The sequence below is a fragment of the Trichomycterus rosablanca genome, chromosome 7 (genome assembly GCF_030014385.1).
Source record: "Trichomycterus rosablanca isolate fTriRos1 chromosome 7, fTriRos1.hap1, whole genome shotgun sequence".
Classification (NCBI taxonomy): domain Eukaryota; kingdom Metazoa; phylum Chordata; class Actinopteri; order Siluriformes; family Trichomycteridae; genus Trichomycterus; species Trichomycterus rosablanca.
The window spans coordinates 37,142,116-37,163,077 of NC_085994.1; the positions used below are offsets into that span (position 1 = coordinate 37,142,116).

At 38.1% G+C, this 20,962-nt stretch overlaps 2 protein-coding genes across 2 annotated transcripts; both read left to right on the forward strand.

Annotated features, from left to right (window-relative positions):
* Positions 1-590: 590 nt before the first annotated feature.
* On the forward strand, positions 591-4,536 carry LOC134317931 (gamma-glutamyl hydrolase). Its single transcript, XM_062998673.1, has 9 exons — positions 591-687; positions 1,451-1,565; positions 1,977-2,027; positions 2,529-2,613; positions 2,943-3,081; positions 3,265-3,371; positions 3,626-3,719; positions 3,856-3,993; positions 4,260-4,536. Exons 1-9 carry the CDS (start codon positions 591-593, stop codon positions 4,376-4,378), a joined length of 945 nt encoding a protein of 314 aa, XP_062854743.1. The 3' UTR covers positions 4,379-4,536.
* Positions 4,537-6,379: 1,843 nt separating this feature from the next.
* On the forward strand, positions 6,380-15,268 carry rnf122 (ring finger protein 122). The gene is made up of 6 exons (XM_062998674.1): positions 6,380-6,404; positions 11,544-11,700; positions 12,816-12,861; positions 13,750-13,791; positions 14,083-14,165; positions 14,384-15,268. Exons 1-6 carry the CDS (start codon positions 6,380-6,382, stop codon positions 14,496-14,498), a joined length of 468 nt encoding a protein of 155 aa, XP_062854744.1. The 3' UTR covers positions 14,499-15,268.
* Positions 15,269-20,962: the final 5,694 nt, after the last annotated feature.

Here is a 20,962-nt window from a genome sequence, read left to right on the forward strand (position 1 = left end):
AGTGACAGTGGGAGCCTAGTGGGTAGAGCTTTGGACTATTAGTTGAAAGGTTGAGGGTTCGAATCCCAGCTCTGCCATGCAGCAACTGTTGGGCCTTTGAGCAAGGCCCGTAACCCTCTCTGCTCCAGGGGTGAGGTACAATGGCTGACCCTGCGCTCTTACCCCAGCTACCAAACAAGCTGGGATATGCGAAGAAAGAATTCGAAGATTTATGTATATATGACAAATAAAGGCATTCTATATATTTAAGCTAGGGTGGTGTTTTTTTTATCACTCTTTCTTGTTTTTTTTTAATTTGTTTTTTATAAAAACTAACAAGGCAGAGAGGTAAGCTTTAACATTGCGTAACAGGAGCCTGGTTCATATTTCCCTGACATGTGAGATCTCATAACACACTGTAGGAATTTGGTGGTTTTATCATGAGATTTGAGTCTCAGAGCGGATTTTCCAAACCTCTGAATCTCCTCCCACTTCCTCATGTGTGTAACGATACTGTGTTTACGCTTCAGCCTGGTGTGGAGGTTCATTGTGGAGTTCTCCACCGGTGATCGATTGTTATTTGGGGTGTTTAAGGCTGTTTTATGGCCGGAATGCTGCACAGTATCGCGGTTCTGTTGATCTGGGTGAGCGGCGCTGTTGCTGCACTGATTCCTCTGGGTGAGAAGCTGAATGACCGGCCGGTTATAGGTGAGTCTGTTCCTGTATTACTGATCCGTCACTGTCCGGCCACTAAGGTGCCTTGATCGTGCGTAAAAAGTCTGTGTTCCAAACGCACACCAATATTTTTCATTTATCTAATACATTAACTGCTTCATCTGCCCTTTGATGGACTGGCGACCTGTCCAGGGTGATTCCTACCTCTTGCACAGCCGACTTTTGCACCGCGACCCTGAATAGGATTTATTTAGGTATATTTATCATGTTCTACACTCTTTTATTTACATTCATGACAGGGCAAGTAGTTACTCGTTACACAAGATTCATCAATTCACAGGTTTAATGTCAAACATAGTCATGGACAATTTTGTATCTCAAATTAACCTGACTTTGGACTGTGGAAGGAAACCGGAGCTCCTGGAGGAAACCCATGTAGACATGGGGAGAACATGCAAACCTCACCTGCGGATCGAACCCAGGACCTTTTTGCTTTGAGGCGACAGTGCTACCCACTGAGCCACAATGCCACACCCTGAATAGGATAAAGCTGTGGTAAAACAGACAGTGAAGGAATGGATGAACTGCCCATCGATCGCTGGACAGCATACCTACCCATTCACTCAAACCTATGAGTATTTTAAGCAGCCAATCCAGCTCTTGTGTATTATTGTGCACAAAATGCCATTGCAAATGTTTATTAATTAAAATCAACAATTAACAAATTTCAGGTAATGCTTCTATAAAAACTATTACCTGTAAAATGTTAATTCATTCTTATACTATGTTTACGCAGGTATTTTAACTCAGGAGGTTACAGATCCTGCATTGATGCCATATGGAAAATACTACATCCCTTCATCTTATGTAAAGTACATTGAATCCGGTGGGGCCAGAGTGGTACCAATTAGGTAAGTCAGGACATTCTTTATCACCTGAACACCAGCACCATAGCATGTTGTTTACACATGTAGAACAGGGACAGTTAACCCTGCACATTCAGGTTTCCACTGTATAGATCAGGGTTTCTCTAATGGTATTTGGAGTTCCTCACTCCCAAACACACCCTAAAGACTTAATCATAGTTGTAAATTAACGTTACAGTAATAAGCTCAGGAGGTAATGCAAGTGCTCTGTAAGTAGTAAAAGTTTAGCAGGCAGTGGTCCAGGAGCGACATTAAAAAGAAGAAATAGATTTTAATACATTTTGGAACCGGTTACATTATGATAAAAATCACAAAAAAAGGTTTCAAGCCTAAATATCAATACAGTTGTTTGTTTATACATTTTACTGTTTGACTGTAAATCATCTTATGTTCCAGATTGAATCAGTCCATAGAAGATCATGAGAAAATCTTCAACGCGGTCAATGGGTAGGTCACAACTTAATTATATTAAGGTTGAAAGAATGTACAATGAGGTGAAATGAGTACTGAACCACTTATAGTGCTTATATTCATTTCACGTTTACAAACATCTTTCAATTGTGCACCTATAATTTATAACAAATTATTATCTATGTTTAAGCATAAAGATCATTAAAAAATGGAATTGCTCTTGTTAGTTATCACAGCTTTAACACATCCATAGTATAAAATAATGAGTTTTTTGAGTGTTTTTAGCAGAGGCATGTTAAACAACAAACAAAATGATTTAAATATGTTTTACCTTTGCTGTAAAAATTAGTAATTGTTTTTTTTAATTACATGAAGTAGAACGTTTACTAGAAACATGTTCTAATGATAATTCAGTGTGTCTGACTAATCTGATGTTACTGTCAAAACCTGAACATCTAGCAGTGGTATGTGATGAAACACATTAGCAGTCAAAAAGTTTAGTTTCTAAATGCCAGATTACTCTGTTTTCTCTGACAGACTTCTTCTAATTGGTGGGGCATCAAACCTGGAAACATCTGAATTTGCTCACACTGCTGGACTTTATTTCCAACTCGCTCTGAAGGTAAATGACCGACATGCCTTTATTTAGTGTAAAAGTGTGCAGAAATGTTGGAATGCCCATGCATGCTGATAATGCATATCTACTTCCCTACATCTTTAACCAACCATTTTGCACCTCAAAGCTTTTTTATAACAGCTTCCTCATGAAGACAAAACTACTTTTATCCTCTGTTTGCATAATTTGTTTAACTATTACTTTCTACATGTTCTACTATGTGAGCTGCTGAAACAGAAAATGTCACCAATAGAATACATACATTGCTCACTTCCTTTAATTTTTAACAGTTCTGTTTCAATTTAATTGTGGAACCTGTTTTGATTTTTTCTCAGGCCAACAATTTAGGTGATTACTTCCCCATCTGGGGAACATGTCTGGGCTTTCAGCTTCTCACAGTCCTGGTGGCTGAGGAAAACCTGTTAAGCAATACTACCACAGAGAACATTGCACTGTCTCTGAACCTCACCTCAGGTAATCACCTCACCTCAGTGAAATCCATCCTAATGGGTTACCAGTGGACACTAGAGTAGATGTAGTGTAGTAGATGCTGTAACTATAAAAATATGGCATTAAGTATTTTAATATGAAAATTATTCAAAAGTTCAATATCATTTATATATATTTATTAAAGCCTTAAATTCTTCTGTGTAACAGAGGCTTCGAACAGCCGCATCTTTGCTAGTTTCCCTCCTGATCTGTTTAAAGCTCTTTCAGAAGAAGCACTGACTGGAAATTTTCACCATTATGGAGTGACCAAGCAGGTACGAATCGCAAACAACATTGTGCTACGTCTTGCCGTTGTACCATTTAAATGTATACTTTTAGTCAAAACTTTATTTAGTTTTTCATTTAATTAACATTAATTAATTCAATGTAATAGTTCAATGGAGTAGCAAATAATTCAGCATTACAACTTTTCTTCTTAAATTGACTTAATTACACCTGAATTAAGTAAAATATGTAAATTTTATTTTTAAATGAACTTTTCTTTTAATAATATTTCTAAATGTTTCAGGTGTTCATGGAAAATAAAAAGCTGAGCAGCTTCTTTTCTGTCCTGTCTTTGAACACAGCGAAGAATGGAGCTGTTTTTGTTTCAACAGTGGAGGGTAAGAAACCCTTATCAGTGTATGTATATCTTCCATTCTAAGTGTAGGTGTTTACAACTAATAATCACATGACCAATGAGATTATCATCACTATGAAAATGAGAAAATGTTTTCCTCAATTCTGATTGGTCCACAGGCAAGAAGGATCCCTTCTATGGGGTTCAGTGGCATCCAGAAGTGAACCGTTTTCAGTGGCACCCTAACTACAGTTTTCCTCATTCTAAAAATGCTGTACGTTTGTCATCACTGCTGGCGGAGTTTTTTGTGAATGAAGGTAAATAACTTTTTATTTTACGACAATAATGTTTTTGAGTGTGTTTATGTACATGTAGAGATTTAAACCCTAGACGACTGTGCCACCCAAGCACTCAGCTGAAAAGCTTTTGTAACATGGTAAAAATGGTTCATCATCAAGCCAGAAAAAAATTCTAACATAAAGTTTCAAAACAATTTTATTGCATTCTACAAAATGTCCCAAACTTTTTGAAAATGTTGTAATTAGTTACTAATTTTGATGTTCTCTCTCCCTTTCTTTTTCAGCAAGGAGAAGCTCACACCACTTCAGTCATGCAGAGGAGGAGAGCAAAGCACTTATATACAACTATAATCCTGTTTATGCTGAAAAAATAAGTGCATATGAGCAAGTCTACTTTTTCTAAACAGCAAACCTTTTTTGTTTAAGCAGATTTTAAGATTTTAAACTTCTCAGGGACTTTCAGAATCAATGTGAATTATATTTTTGTGTATTTTTGTACATAATGGTAATGGACAAAATAACAGAAACATGTCTATAGTAAAATAGGGTTGCTAACACGAATCCCACTGTATGTGCCCTCTTACAAGTCAATAAGGGATGAAAAGGGGAGAGACCTTTTTCAAATTGGGCAACTTATGAGAAATAAATGTAGCACCTTGGAGGGGGGATATTATTATTTTTAAAGCTTCATTTTGGTCAGTGTCACAGTAGTTCATGTGCCACCCTGAAACAAGGCAGTGGGCCAGGTGGACAAGCTTGGCCCGACACTTACCTGGGAAATATCAAGTTATTTTTGTAATAAATAATACTGGCATACTCACTATTGCCAAACATGAACATTATTTCAGTTTATTTTTATCAGTCGCTTTATCCTGGTCAGGGTTGAGAAGGGTCCATTGTAGGGCCAACAAAGTTAAATGTGGAATTTTTCAGTTCATCTCTTTGTCTGACTTGAACATTACAATGCATTGCTGCTTTTTTATTGAAAGTGAGAAGGAACTCAGATTTGCTGGTCTCTCCAAAAGAGGGCAGCATTTTTCTTGCTACTGGAGTTAAATGAAGTGTTTATCGCCTACCGACGAGTTACAAAATCCGGGGGAAAAAATACCTTGTAGATGTTTTTAGACAGGTGTACTGCATTATACAGTTAACCCCCAACCATGCTTAGCGACATATAGAAACAAAGCAGACCCAGCTAATCTTTTGGAATCAATATAAGCCCATTGTTAGCAGAGATGTGGAAAAAGGACAGAGAAATGTGTGGGGTACACCAAGAGAACAGCGCAGGCTTAAAGCTAGTTCAGGACCCTGTAAAAATAACAGTCAATCAGAAATTGTGTCAAAACCTTTTTGTTACACAACATATTCAAATCTCTTGATGCATGCACAATAATACAAAGTTAAATCAGTTCATCTGGACAACTACACCAAACTTGTGTCCAGATGAACTGATTTAACTTTGTGAACACAGCCAAATGTATGTGGACATTTTTCCTAATCCGTGTGTTTTTATTCATACTAATTGCCTACGTGTTTAAATTGATTCTACAACATGAATTTAATGCTTCTATATTTGTTAAGACAGTCTGGGAAGGTATTGTTTCTATTCCAGCATGACTGCCCTTGTGCACAAAGCAGTGTCCAAAAGACAGGAATTGACGAGTTTGGTGTGTTGTAACTCCAGCTGCATGTAGAGGACCGACCTAAACCCAGTGAACACCTTTGGGATGAATTAAAACGTGGATTATGAGCCAGGTCTATCCTCATAAATAGCTATTTTTTTTATAGATAATCAGATAAATTCCAGTATTCATGATAATGCACACAGGTTTGGAATGGAGTGTACAGCAAGCTCACTGTCTGGTGTTCACATACTTTTGGCCATACAATACACTTCAAAACACCACACTAAGGAGAAATATAAGCAATTTGTCGCGCATGCGCATTGTCCCTTGCGAATCGACTCTACGAATGTGTCGCTCGAAGAGTCGTTCAAACACAAACGGTTCACTCATGAATTGCTCACCGTTTACTTCTCAAAACGATGCGTGCGTGTTTTGATTGCGTTTAATGTTCAGACCTGCAATTAGATTAATCAAATCAGACGAATTTCCTGATTTATTAACAACGAGAATTTACAAGTACATCGTTTGAAACGGACGTCGGATTGTCTTTGTGTTGTTATCAGGGACATGTGAATGGATGCTGCGAGCGCAAACTTCTGCATAATAATAAAGACGCATCTGCTCGTAATTCTGCGCTGGATTCACGTCTGTGTAAAAACTGGTTGTAGGTGTGATAGGTTTGTCACTGCACAGGATTTGGACGCTCAGTGAATATCGTCTGGTTGCATGAGGACATTGTAAACACAGGGATCTTCTAACAAGAACATAAAGGAGAATTGATGCACCAGTTCCAGTGGTGTAACGGTAAGCATCTGCACTGAGATCTAATGAGCGTCAGTCTTCATGTAATTCATCTGAAGGGTCTGTCTGATTCAATCTGCCCACATAATCTGATTCTTGGTGAACTGGATTAATTGTTCTTTGAGTTTGCTGTAAATATGCAAGCTTGACATATGCAAGCTTTTCAACCTGTCCTGGTTCAGCTTTGTTGCTGTTTGTACAGGCAATTGGTGGACATCAACCTTCAGTAGTCATATATTCTTTTGTTTTTAGAGACCAGACATCATTATGGTCAGGGCTGCTAGAAAGCACCAATCCATCTCAGGGCATAAACCTGCCCACCTACCCACTTACTCCCTTGTATGGGCAATTAGAAATATGTACTGGTATGTTTAAGAGGCTGAGTACCTTGAAGAATTTTTCTCCCAATCTTATTGTTTCCAAATACTGATTGCTTCCTGCACCACCCCTGCCCCCTTTGTGTGTTGTTGTCTGCCACTTCTTTTTACCTGCCAGAGGTAAAGTCTCATTGAGTACATATATAGTGCATTCATAGAGTTAGAGGCTAGTGCATTAGACCACTTAGTTAGTTGCACCAACCACTGTTGAACCAACCACTGTTGAACCACTTTATTTAAAGCAGATGGGCATTGTTTGGCTGCTCTATCATACCCAGGTAGCCATTGCAAGTTAAATAATGTTAAATGTATTTATATAGTGCTATTTACAGTCAAACTGTACAGAGCTTTACAGAGATCAGGGTCCAAAACACCTAATGAACAGACCTGAAATGGCAGTGGCAAAGAAAAAGTCCCTAAACGATATGAGAAAGAAATCAAAGAAACAGTCCCTGCTTGGAAAACAGAAACTAGAATTCACGCTGATTTTTCTGATGAGACTGTATTTCATGCAAACATTTGAACTTTTTATTTTACAGAATTTCCTATAATAATTCTATAAATAATTGTTATTAGGAGCATTTAGTATAAACATACATTTCATGGCATCAGATACAATATTTAGGTCTGTTGTTTCATATTTATAGGTCATTTTATATTTATTAAAGGTACTGAGGAGAGTTACTTTGCACTCGTGGGATTTTAATATTTTAAAAAACATTCCCTGTGCTCTTTTAAGAGAGATGATAGTGAGAATCGAAGAGCTGCATAGCAGCATACTGAATCATCAGCTCTAACAAAGAAGTCTTTGGATTTTTAGTTGTCAACATTTTCCAGATGGATTTGGTTCTATAAATGTAAGGGCCCATCATCAGAAAGAATGTCTACAATGCTTTTTGTATAGTCTTGGGGAAATAAAAAGCAGCTCAGGAGTTTCTTTCTGCATTCTTTTAAAGGCTGTCTAACATTTTCCAGCTCTGTTTATAAATCCGGTTCTGGTACAATTGGTAGATGGTGGCTTATTATTGGTTTTCTTTGGTTTGCTTTGCTAAATAAGATTAGCTGTTGTTGATGCTGTGTTGATTTGAGGGCTATTCTAAGAAACGGGAAGCACCCGTCTCTTCTCTTCTACGTTGTCTTGGCAACATGCCGGCATGCTTGGTAATATAGGGCAGCAGGGCAGCAGAACCAGCACTGAATAAAAAACGCAGCACTTTAGTCATTATGCTAAAGACCAGCATTAGGAGAGACAATCAAGATTCAACAATAGTTTAATATACAACAGCCACGAGGGTCAATAATGGCATAATGAAATAAAATAAGTCCATCAATGCTGGTCTTTTTCAGTCTTGGAGTACTTGAAAACACATTATGATGATCCTGGTAATTTATTTATTTAACCTTTCCTGTTGTTGTTTTCTAAGCAGTAGCGGTACATCAGCTACATTTGTACATTAGTGTTGTTTAATAAACAAAAAAGGAAAAAATAATAAAATTTTATATGGTGGTGTTTTTTACTCCCCTAGTTTGCTTCTATTTTGGAAATGCTGAATTTCCCAGTGCACTCAGGTGACAAGGTAGAACAACACCCTGCAGCCCAGTCTAGCACAAGTGTCAAGCCAGTGGGCATTTTTTTACACCGGCCATCAGCCAGTTTCCTCCCTCAGATGCAGCCAGTTGTGTCTGTTAAGCACCCACCAGCTTTAAATGGCCTATAACTTGGCTAAATCTGGTTCACCGTTCTCTACACTTCTTTACACTTTATTTATCAATAACATTAAATATAAGTACTGTTTATCTAAAAAGCAGATTAACCAACAAACCCTGCCTACATTGAGCATTTCATTCTCCAGCTTGTTTGGCCATTTTATACAGCAATTTCTTTAAAAACCTGTTATAAACAGCTTGGTGTAACAAAGCACAAGACGTTTACTGTGTAATGTCAGGTGGTTCCTGTTAGAAATCAAATTTTTTTCATGATTTGAATGGTGGTTAGCAGATGGGTTGGGAGTCAGGCTAGTAAGCTGTAGTAAGGCTAGTAAGCGGCATTTTGAGGAAGTATGTCTGGAACAGGTATGAAACCGATACAAAGACGTCCAAGACCAGATTATTACAACGCTTAAGCAAAATTGTCCCACAGAAAATAAACTTATTTTTAGCCACACCACACCAGCCTGACACATATCAAACCATAGCATAAGCAAATAAAAAAGTAGCATATTATCCAAAATCACAAATAAATTGATAAATGATAAATCATTGATTCACCCGAATCAAGTGAAGTGATCCTACATACTCCTGACTAAATCTCCTGTTGAATTTGTCCAGTTTTTGAAAACTGCTATAAAACTATTGTGTTTTACTTGCAAATGAGGTCTTGCTGACTTTCTCCTCTGCAACCATAATGCTGAGGCCCAGTTTTTTGAGATGTTACGGAGTATTTAATATGTCTTAATCAAACTTGGAGATATACAGAAAAAGTGTGAAGGAATTGACGTCTGTTTGAAACGACTTAGGTTGGGTGTGCAATCCATCATAACACCATTTTCCGTGAGTCCTTTCAGTAATGTTTAGGTTTTTTAGTATTTTTTATGTTGCACTAATTATTCACGAAATATTCTTCTTATTCAGCTAATTTGTTAATTAACAGAAAGGCTTCCCATGTGCCTTGGTGCCTTGGTGTGTTTCATTGGGTGTAGCCACAATCAGTTACATTGCTGTTCATAGCTAACATTTGCATAGGCTTTCCCCAGATCTCCATTTTTGTTACAGGTCATATCTGGCCTTGTTAATGAAGCTCAGTTGTAATGCAGCATGTGTGTAAAAAAACAATGTAAAATCAACCTCACATCTGCTTTCTCTGTTATCGATTTCCTGAGTGAGTGTTCAGCTCAAGGCACGTCATGAATGCTGAAATGAGGTGATAATAGATGTGATTTTTGTCTTGTGAAAGTCTTTTGAAAGCACTAAAGTGCTGCCTAGAAGCACATTGAGAAATCAGAAACAGAAATAAAATTAGCAGGTTATTGAATTTGCTTTGAACAAACTAGCGCATGTCATCTGAACTGTATCAGCTAAAGTGTCTGTGATTAAATCTGCAGTTTATTACTTCTTAACATATATGTTGGCAGTATGGGGTGCAGCAGTTTTAACCTCACCTTTGGTCACTGTCTGTTAGGAGTTTGGCATGGTCCTTTCATTTCTGCATAGGTTTCCTTAGGAACCACATAGGTGTAAGTGTGTGATGCCCTCTTCAGGATGTCTCCCCTTATGCAGAATAGGATTTACAGTGGTGCTCAACACTAAAAGTACACCAGTGGATTAAAAACACCTCCAAGAGAACAGAATCGAACATCAATCCAGATTTCTTTGAAAATGATTTGAAAGCTTTTGTTTCTGTTCTACAGCAGTGGGCATAGCACTACACACCCAGTTTTAGTAATGGCTCTCCTCAGATGGTAATCTCATTAGAGATGATGGCTGGCTCAGTGAGATGTTGTTATACGTAACTCCAGTCTGATGCGAGATTCTTTATTGTTGTCACTTTCCTGTACTGTGGGATTGTGTTCACGTTGCAGTGTTTGCTGGATGGATGGTTTGCATTTTTCATTGTGCATCTCTGTTAGTGATTTGTGTGAGCGTTTTCGGTAGGAGGATGTGAGGCTTCATGCCAGGATCCAGACAGAAGGAGAAGTTTGGGGTTTTTCTGCTATTGCACAATGTGAGCACACAGATTGAAGTCTCGTCTGTTCAGCCTGATCATTTGAGGATAAACCCAAATGGTGAATTGTCACGTTGTGCTATCTGTTTTATTCTCACTGTAGACTCTCTTATTGGAATACCTTGCTGCAGCCTAAATAAACTTCTTGCATGTCAATTATTTAATAAATTATTAATGCTAGATAGCTACCTAATTGTTTCAGATGTGCTGATGTGTCCAGGACGATCCACTTTTTGACCCACATCTGACCCACAGTGGCATTCCTTTCATAATGAGGCATTAGGGACTTACACTTATTGACATCTTCTTGGTTAAAGGAAAGCAAAACTGCCAGTAGGTGTATTAGGTGGCTCAGCAAACTATAAAGGTAGCCCACCACCAATGAGATTTTGGTTTACATCTCAGAGAGTGCTATATGTATAAAAGTATACAAACAGAACATCTACCTCAATCAGCTGCTTCTGAAAGACATCAACAAGCTCCCGGAACAGTTTTGGTTGGACCTTTGAACATTATTAATGGCAGAGTTGTTGATAATTCAGCCACATGTGTTGGTTTTAGACACATACTTAACTTTTCGAACAGTCTACATATTCATGATAGGGTTGAGGTCAGAAATTTAGGAAGACTTTACAAACAGGGTTGGAATGGCTCACCTTTTCACCTTTTCCTCACTTTATTAATGAGGAATGTGGAACCATTAGTACTGTAACTGTCAGCGTCAGCATTAAAACTGAAAACTTTGGAACTGGAACTGGCACTGTTAGTAAGTTTTATTTGTAAAACCGGAACCTACTGTACCAAAACTGAAACTTGGACCTAGTACCTCTGGCACTGTAACAGAAACCTGCTGAGCTAAACCTGGAAGTTTCATTAGATTAGAATTAGAATAAGAATTAAATTATTCAACACTAATATAAATCCTATGGCACTGAAACTGGAACATGTAGCACTAGAACTTGTACTTGTTGAATTACCAAAGAACATTTTTACTTTTCTGGTACATAAAAGTCAGTGTATTTAACAATGGTTTTTCCTGTGTAGGGTGCATCTGTGGTTTGGGACTGATTTTCTCAAGTAAGAACTGCATCATGCCACCCGTCACCTTCCAGGACCTTCCACTCAATATCTACATGGTCATCTTTGGCACAGGCATCTTTGTCTTTGTGCTCAGCCTCATCTTCTGCTGCTACTTTATAAGGTAATCTACACACACACACAAACACACACACAACAAAACACTGTATGAAAGGTTAGCTGTATCTAAATAAGACAATGGTGTGAAAGCCAGCTTGGGCAGGAAATAAGGTGTTAAGGGACAGGAAGTTGCTGCAGTCCCATTAGTAGCCAACAGGCCATTTTTACATCAGCACATATGCATTCAAAGCACAAGATGCTATTTTGATCTGTTGTTATTTAAAGGGTATTGTCATTTAGCTCAATATTGTATAAAATACATGTGAACTTAACAAGCAGGTCATGTTTGATATAGTGGCATTTAATGACAATGACATTGATCTGAAACTTTGTGATGTGTTTTATACATTGTATAGGATGCTGTATGCTTGCTGGTTCTTGGTCAATCTATAACTTATGATGGCCAGTTATCGGTTAAATGTAATTGGCAAAATCAGACCACATTTTATAAAAAGTTAATACTAAAATCCATGTCATGATTTAGGTTTTTGCAAAGTCACTTGTATTGATTTACTGGCGGACTTTACTAAGCATGAGGTTCAGTGGATGTATTCTCTGCTTGTCTGGCACCTCTGAGATCTCAGTGTACGGTGTAAAAATAGATTTCTGTCTAGCGCAACATGTCAAAAGTCACTTTGGTTTTTTGTGTCAGCATGTGTTATACACTCAGCAAGCAGTTAAACCCTGTAATACTGTTGTCATGTTGTTAGATATCTAAAGGAGTTTAAATCATTGCTACTGACAGCTAATCAAATTCTTATAGTATCTAGCTTCTAGTATTGCATATTTGTTACAATAAATGATATCAGATCATTAAACAAAAGATATTACACAAAGAGAACCTAAAATATACCTTATTTATTTAGGAAACAAGCTTATTCAGCAACCACATCACCCTTGTAAAAAAGTTATTATCTATGCTTATGCATTGTAGGGCTTTACTGTGGTACCACTTTTTCTTAACATTCTGACTCAACTGTACTGAAGTGAAGCTTCAAACACACAGTTCTCATACTAAACTTTAGTTTAGACATTTTTTCAAACATTATTCCATCACCAAATCCATATATTATCCATATATTAATCCATATATTTTTACTACTTTCTTTTTTCCATTAGTAAACTGAGGCACCAAGCACAAAGTGAGCGGTTTGGCTATAAAGAGGTAAGAAAACAGCCTAAAAGATAATAAATGGGATATACTAGCAACAAAATGCTTATTACATTCTAAATATAAAAATAATAATACCAATATCAGCTTCATTATTCATAACAGAATGTTTTTTTTTTTATTATTTTAATGGTATGTTACTAATATCACTCATTTCAAACAAGTACAATACAGTTTTTATTTAATACTTTATTAAATAGTATAGTAATACAGCAATACATCACAATCAGTAGAAAAGCATGTTTAACTACCTTACTAAAATATAACCACTTAAATATCTGACTGAAAAATATTCAAATATGCCCATCAATGATGTGTGGTTTTTTTTGTTTTTTTTTTTACCTCAGTTTAGGTAAATGACAATCCCATCAGTAAAACTGTTGGTTGGTGTCTGGTTGTGAAGTAAAACCTTAATGTTTGGTTATAATTAAAACTAAAATAAACTGTTTCATGCCAGAGTATTTAAGAAATTGCATTATTTTCTCTCATTCATGACTAAAAATTGGACCAGTTACATGTTTCATGGCAAGAATTTAACTCCTAAAGATCAATGTGACAGCATTAACTAGAGGGTCTAATAATTATAAGTGCTGGGGAATGGAGTTGAGTTCTTTTAATGTAGTAATCAGACACAGCAGTGTAATTGGTTCTCTGGCATTTTTCTTTTAATAATATCAAGTTAAAATATATATTTTAAAGATCTATTATTTTAAAGATCTATTACACAGACTTGTCTATCCTTAAATGTAGCCAGGTTTGTCTGTTCCATGTCTGACTATATAAAATAACATTGTCTGGTATTATTATTATTGTCATCCTATTGTTATGGCTTTGTTGTCTTCACATTAGAGTTTACATGTTTCTGTGTTTACTAAATTACAGGTCATCTTGAAAGGAGACACTAAGAAGCTCAATCTACATGGGGTAAACATGCACATCTACAACACTTAAACTACACAGCAGAGATGCTGTAAAATTCTAAGCTTTTGGGGTTTTTGGTTTTAAATGCAGCATCTTCCTGCCCGTGTACTTTATACAGAGCAAATTAAATAGCTTCTTTCACTTTTTTTTATATTATCAAAAAATGTGTAATTTTTATTAATTTAGTTACAAATGTGTCTGTTACACCTCAAACTACTACAATACTAAAACCAAACATTTATTTAACAATCCCTTTATATCGGGGTGTCTACATTTTCCATGTCTTCTCCACAGCAGACGTGTGCAGTATGTCTGGAGGACTTTAAAGTGAAGGATGAACTGGGTGTCCTGCCATGCCAACATGCGTTCCACAAGAAGTAAGAAAGCCCATTACTGTTTTTTTAACTAGATTACCAAGTGTTTTTAATACTTTGACAGGTACCCATATCCTGTGCCAACAATTATTACTCTAATTAACAAGTATAAATACCAAAGGCCTTATAGGCTGTATGAAAAATAAGAGTTGCAGTGGATGATTTAACTCTCTGAGCATCATAGTGAGTTGTATTTAAATGGGATCTGTATGTGTTTTCAGGTGTGTGGTGAAGTGGCTGGAGGTACGATGTGTGTGCCCCATGTGTAACAAAGCCCTGTCTGGATCATCTGAGCGTCACCACAGCATAGGCACTCTCTTAGACGAGCTAGTCTAGCAACTTCCAAATGATGGATGGTAACAAAGACACATATGACCTTGTTGTGGGTCATAAAGGAACAATTGAACTCTGACTCCATGACCTTTGACTAAACTGAGTTTAACTCTAGATTGAATTCAGAGCTAGTGGACTTTCTGGTCATGCCAGCCTGTCTTAAACTTGCACTGAGACTGTGCATATCTTGAAAAAACACGGTTAGGGAAGAAGCTGAGAGACTAAAGCATGTTCCAACACCAGTCTGCACACTGCCACTGAACTGAATACAGCACAGTTTGAACACTGCCACAAATGTGACCACAGCTCTGTGCACTGCACCCAAATGGGCTTTACACAATGCTGCATTTGTATGTGTTTTAATCACTATTTCTACTAGACTGCCACACTAGTGGGGTATCCATTCGAACCTTTCTAATTTTTAAATAGTATTTCTAAAAAATGCAGACAAGGCCTATCTACAAATGTCATAGGAAAATTCTAATGATGACGTACCATTGTTATGGAGAAAGAATGCAGCTGTTAATTATACTGGCATTGAATAATATAGGCTGGACACTTTTATTGCTTGATAAATAAAATGTTTGGCATATTACCAGCAGTTAACTGTAGTACATATGCCGACTGACAAGATGTATGAGTAAAATTTATGATAGGCAACAGTATACACCGGGAGTGTTTTCTTCGTTTTGTCTAAATTTGTACAATAATAATGAGTGTGACTAGTGTAGTGTGTTTTTTTATTATTTTTGATGTCTGAAAAAAAAACAATAAAACAGGTTTATAAACATTTCTACATGTCTGTACTCATTAAAAATGTAAATATTATAAATGCCTCCAATGTCCTTTTGCCATTTAAAAGCAGTCAGCTAGAATGCTTGCAGTTACATTATATACAATTCTGTCATAATTTACCATTAACTGTACTGAATGGCTTGTCAAATTAGCTTTCTACCTATGATGTAAGGTGTATGGTGCACATTTACATGTAGTGCACCATGCGAAATAAGACAAAACCTTTTTAATTTTAACAGCTTAACATTGTGGCCAGCCAAGGGTAAGTGCAGTTTCCCTACTGGAGTCTTGTGTTCCATCATTTAACTTTTGTTAATTTGCTGAAGGTAGCGAGATGCTTTTGAAAAATAGCATAATTCTGCAACAGTTTTCCTGAAAGAAACCACTGACTTACACAGCTGTCTCACTGAACATTGCATTTACTTATAAGTATAACATAATAATTTATTGGGTTTAAAAATTTACATTATATTTGTGTTCCAAATGCATGCGTCATTGATTTGAAATCAACTTTTTACTGTTAATGCATGTAAATTCTAAGTAGTTCAACAGATTTACTACTTGTGGTGACAGCACTGCCCTTTACAGACTAGTAATGCGCAAAACAATAATAAAAACCATGCATTCCCTTAAATCAAAAAGATTTGTAAAGTCAGATCTCATCTCTGTGTAGTTTTCTAAACCCCCACAATACGTACATTACTAAAGAATTAGTTTTAATGAGCACAATAGAAATGTTTGTCAATTAGTAAAAAACAGTATTAAAGTATTAATGTTAACCTAGAATTTATGGATATTAGGTAAAGCAACAGCCATAAAGCTGTTGCTTTACATGTAACAACACCTGAACTGAATAGAGGTGGGTTACGAATAGAGGTGAGTTACAAAAATTTTAAACAGGTGTGTTTTATTAGAACTGAATAGAGGTGAGTTACATAAAAACTGAAAACAGGCAGTGGTGTAATGTAACGAAGTAATGATACTACAGTATCATTAATACTATGTACAGTGTATCACAAAAGTGAGTACACCCCTCACATTTCTGCAAATATTTCATTATATCTTTTCATGGGACAACACTATAGACATGAAACTTGGATATAACTTAGAGTAGTCAGTGTACAGCTTGTAAAGCAGTGTAGATTTACTGTCTTCTGAAAATAATTCAACACACAGCCATTAATGTCTAAATAGCTGGCAACATAAGTGAGTACACCCCACAGTGAACATGTCCAAATTGTGCCCAAATGTGTCGTTGTCCATCCCTGGTGTCATGTGTCAAGGTCCCAGGTGTAAATGGGGAGCAGGGCTGTTAAATGTGGTGTTTTGGGTACAATTCTCTCATACGGGCCACTGGATATTCAACATGGCACCTCATGGCAAAGAACTCTCTGAGGATGTGAGAAATAGAATTGTTGCTCTCCACAAAGATGGCCTGGGCTATAAGAAGATTGCTAACACCCTGAAACTGAGCTACAGCATGGTGGCCAAGGTCATACAGCGGTTTTCCAGGACAGGTTCCACTCGGAACAGGCTTCGCCAGGGTCGACCAAAGAAGTCGAGTCCACGTGTTCGGCGTCATATCCAGAGGTTGGCTTCAAAAAATAGACACATGAGTGCTGCCAGCATTGCTGCAGAGGTTGAAGATGTGGGAGGTCAGCCTGTCAGTGCTCAGACCATACGCCGCACACTGCATCAACTCGGTCTGCATGGTCGTCATCCCAGAAGGAAGCTGACGCACAAGAAAGCTCACAAACAGTTTGCTGAAGACAAGCAGTCCAAGAACATGGATTACTGGAATGCCCTGTGGTCTGACAAGACCAAGATAAACTTGTTTGGCTCAGATGGTGTCCAGCATGTGTGGCGGCGCCCTGGTGAGAAGTACCAACACAACTGTATCTTGCCTACAGTCAAGCATGGTGGTGGTAGCATCATGGTCTTGGGCTGCATGAGTGTTGCTGGCACTGGGGAGCTGCAGTTCATTGAGGGAAACATGAATTCCAACATGTACTGTGACATTCTGAAACAGAGCATGATCCCCTCCCTTCGAAAACTGGGCCTCATGGCAGTTTTCCAACAGGATAACGACCCCAAACACAACCTCCAAGATGACAACTGCCTTGCTGAGGAAGCTGAAGGTAAAGGTCATGGAATAAACCCAACTGAGCACCTGTGGCGCATCCTCAAGTGGAAGGTGGAGGAGTTCAAGGTGTCTAACATCCACCAGCTCTGTGATGTCATCATGGAGGAGTGGAAGAGGATTCCAGTAGCAACCTGTGCAGCGCTGGTGAATTCCATGCCCAGGAGGGTTAAGGCAGTGCTGGATAATAATGGTGCTCACACAAAATATTGACACTTTGGGCACAATTTGGACATGTTCACTGTGGGGTGTACTCACTTATGTTGCAGCTATTTAGACATTAATGGCTGTGTATTGAATTATTTTCAGAAGACAGTAAATCTACACTGCTATACAAGCTGTACACTGACTACTCTAACTTATATCCAAGTTTCATGTCTATAGTGTTGTCCCATGAAAAGATATAATAAAATATTTGCAGAAATGTGAGGGGTGTACTTACTTTTGTGATACACTGTATATATATTTATATATATACCCACATAAGATGTGTGATTGTACTGTACCGTGGTAAAGTAAAACAACTGCATATACTGACTGCAGTAAACAATGAACGAACTACAATCAAATATACATTAAAAATATCTTATTTAACTATGGCAACCATAGTTTGACTTTCAAAACAAAGACACTTAATCCAGGGAATTAATTTACATTAAGTCACAACTTTAATGATCCCACTTAGGTTTTAATCAGAGAGTTTGATGTACAAAGCGTAACAATAAGGCTGTACATGTCACAGATAACCTGTGATTAATCCTCTCATCACTTTATTAAACCTGAAGGATCAGTGAAGAAGGAAACGTGCTATCAGGACTTAGTCTACACTACAGGTCTTCTACTGAAGAGCAGCTCAGCTATATCAGTCTAAACTACTGAGTGTTCGTCTAAAACCACGTCGTCTCCACTTTGTAATACACTAGTTGCTTTGTTTACCTTCTTTATAAACAGTGTATAAAGGGGTAATTTGGAATATCGAGCTCATTATGAAATCTCTCATCTCAATGAAGCTTAATAAGTGAGTATTGGGCGAGGCGGATCGTCTTTATTCCCTATGTAGTGCGTAGGGAATAGGGAGCAAGGTGTGATTTGGAGCTCAATACAAACACTTTCGATTGGACCGCTAGAGCACTTCCCAGCATCCACTGCGGCAACAAAACAAAATTTCGAAAAAAATATACGTGGTTATTACGATGTTTTATTATAATTAAAATATATTAGCAATATATTAGCATGTGTAGTAAACCTGATACATGTAATCGACTCTACTATGATACGTTCATGACTGAAACGATAATTAACCTACCATGATGTAGAAATGTGTTGTAGGACAGCACAGCTGGGATAGAGCCACTCAACCTCTGATCCTTCTGGTTCAGAATAATGATGATCGGTATGTTCACTTTACGGTGAAATGCGCAGCCAAACTGTTACGCTTGACGCAAAGAACCGTCTGAATCCTGAACTGATAACTATAACTTAGTAGCTGTTGATGTTGCTGTTGCTGAGAACTCGCTCTAAGGAGATGAAGTACAACATGCTGAGTGATTTTAAGTTTAAAGAACAAAGCACGTTGTAAGCGCTAATGATAATCGATTCGATACCAAGTAAATCGGGATGGGAGTTCTGGATCTTTGAAGGGAGTCGGATCTTTTGGCTCGGTTCCTTTCAAAGAGCAGTTCGAAAAAATGGCTCTTCGTTCTTTTTCTCTGGCAGCGAGAGGCGCTACTGGGCAACTACAGTATAAGACAGCCCCGATATTAATATTAATGATGAACAATCATGCAAATTTTGCTACCTTGCCTGAAATTCAGGCCTAATTCAAACAACACTTAAATGAGGAAAAAAAAGGATTGTTGTCAAAAGTATACAAATTGACAACAAGTAGTTGTTCAGCGCGTCCAATTGCCCAATTGCATCGTGCTTCCTCTCTGCCTATGCCGATCCCTGCTCTGACCGAGGAGATCGAAGCTAATCCACGCACCCTCCGACATGTTGGCAGCAAGCCGCATGCATCTTATCACCCACACATTGACATTTGACATTTTCGGCATTTAGCAGACACCTTTATCCAATGCGACTTACATTACAATTACACTATACAGTCTGAGCAACTGAGAGTTAAGGGCCTTGCTCAGGGGCCCAACAGCAGCAACCTAGCAGTTGTGAGGCTTGAACCAGCAACTTTTGGATTACTAGTCCTGTGCCTTAATCACTAGGCTACGGCTTACATTGACAAGTGTTGTGCCACCTAGCGTTGTGTACGGAGAGACACACCCTAAGAGCACTCTCTCCTCATCTCTGTGTAGGCGCCTCTAATCAGCCAGCAGAGGTCGTAATTGCACAATTCTGACAGAGAGAGACTCATATCCGGCTTAGTCCCGCCCATCTGAACAACAGGCCAATCGTTGTTCATTTGGCCGCTCATCCTCAGCCGGCAAGGCAGAGCTGAGATTCGATACAATGTATTCGAGATCCCAGCTCTCTTCAGAAAAATCCTCTCTTGTGCAGAGATGTGCCTGTGTTTGTTTCTGCTAAGCGGAATAGGTGGATTACCGCCGATAAGAAGGGGGGGGCAGGCCCTTCACAACATGAACTCAACCCCCCACCGCCCTGCCCCCATTGGCTGCACTCGCCAGGTCCTTATTATTATATTAGAATATTGTTGTTAAGTAAAATTTTAAAATAACCAAAAGACAATGAAATATCAGAATACATGCAATCCAAATATACAGTGAGTGCACAGCAAGGGATTGTGGGAAACCTGCTTAACGTTACTAGAAGGCACGCCGCATGAACTTCTGAGTGAGTACCTTTAATTCATTTTGATTAGCTATCAGCATACAGCATTTTAGACAGACAGACAGACAGACAGACAGACAGACAGAAATTTTGCACTGGGGCCCATGAGCTCCTAGTTTGTTTGTTTTATTAGGATTTTAATGTCATGTTCTACACCTTTGGTTATATTCATGACATAAACGGTAGTTACCCGTTACACAAGATTAATCCATTCACAAGGTTATATCAAACACAGTCATGGACAATTTTGTATCTCCAATTCACCTCACTTGCACATCTTTGGACTGTGGGAGGAAACCCACGCAGACACGGGGAGAACATGCAAACTCCACACAGAAAGGACCCGGACCGCCCCACCTGGGGATCGAACCCAGGACCTTCTTGCTGTGAGGCTACCCACTTAGCCACCGTGCTGCCCGAGCTCCATGTTCTCCTCGTGTCTGTGCCTGCGTGAGTTTCCTCCCACAGTCCAAAAACATGCAAGTGAGGTGAATTGGAGATACAAAATGTGTTTGATATTGAAAACTTGTGAAGTAATAAATATTGTGTAAGGAGTCATGAACCTGTCCTGTCATGAATGTAACCAAAGTGTAAAACATGACGTTAAAATCCTAATAAATAAATAATTCTGACAAACACAGCAGCAATAATATTTCAGTGTTTTAGGTTTTACAGACGGTCAGGCCGGTTGATCAGAGGTTCCACTGCTTCTCTCTCTGTAGTACACACG

Coding starts and splice junctions, on each gene's coding strand:
- LOC134317931 (XM_062998673.1), top strand. CDS start 591: ATGCTGCACAGTATCGCGGTTCTGTTGATCTGGGTGAGCGGCGCTGTT. Junction 1,566..1,976: donor GCCAGAGTGGTACCAATTAG/GTAAGTCAGGAC, acceptor CTTATGTTCCAG/ATTGAATCAGTCCATAGAAG. Junction 3,994..4,259: donor GGAGTTTTTTGTGAATGAAG/GTAAATAACTTT, acceptor TTTCTTTTTCAG/CAAGGAGAAGCTCACACCAC.
- rnf122 (XM_062998674.1), top strand. CDS start 6,380: ATGCACCAGTTCCAGTGGTGTAACG. Junction 11,701..12,815: donor TTCTGCTGCTACTTTATAAG/GTAATCTACACA, acceptor TTTTTCCATTAG/TAAACTGAGGCACCAAGCAC. Junction 12,862..13,749: donor AGCGGTTTGGCTATAAAGAG/GTAAGAAAACAG, acceptor ACTAAATTACAG/GTCATCTTGAAAGGAGACAC.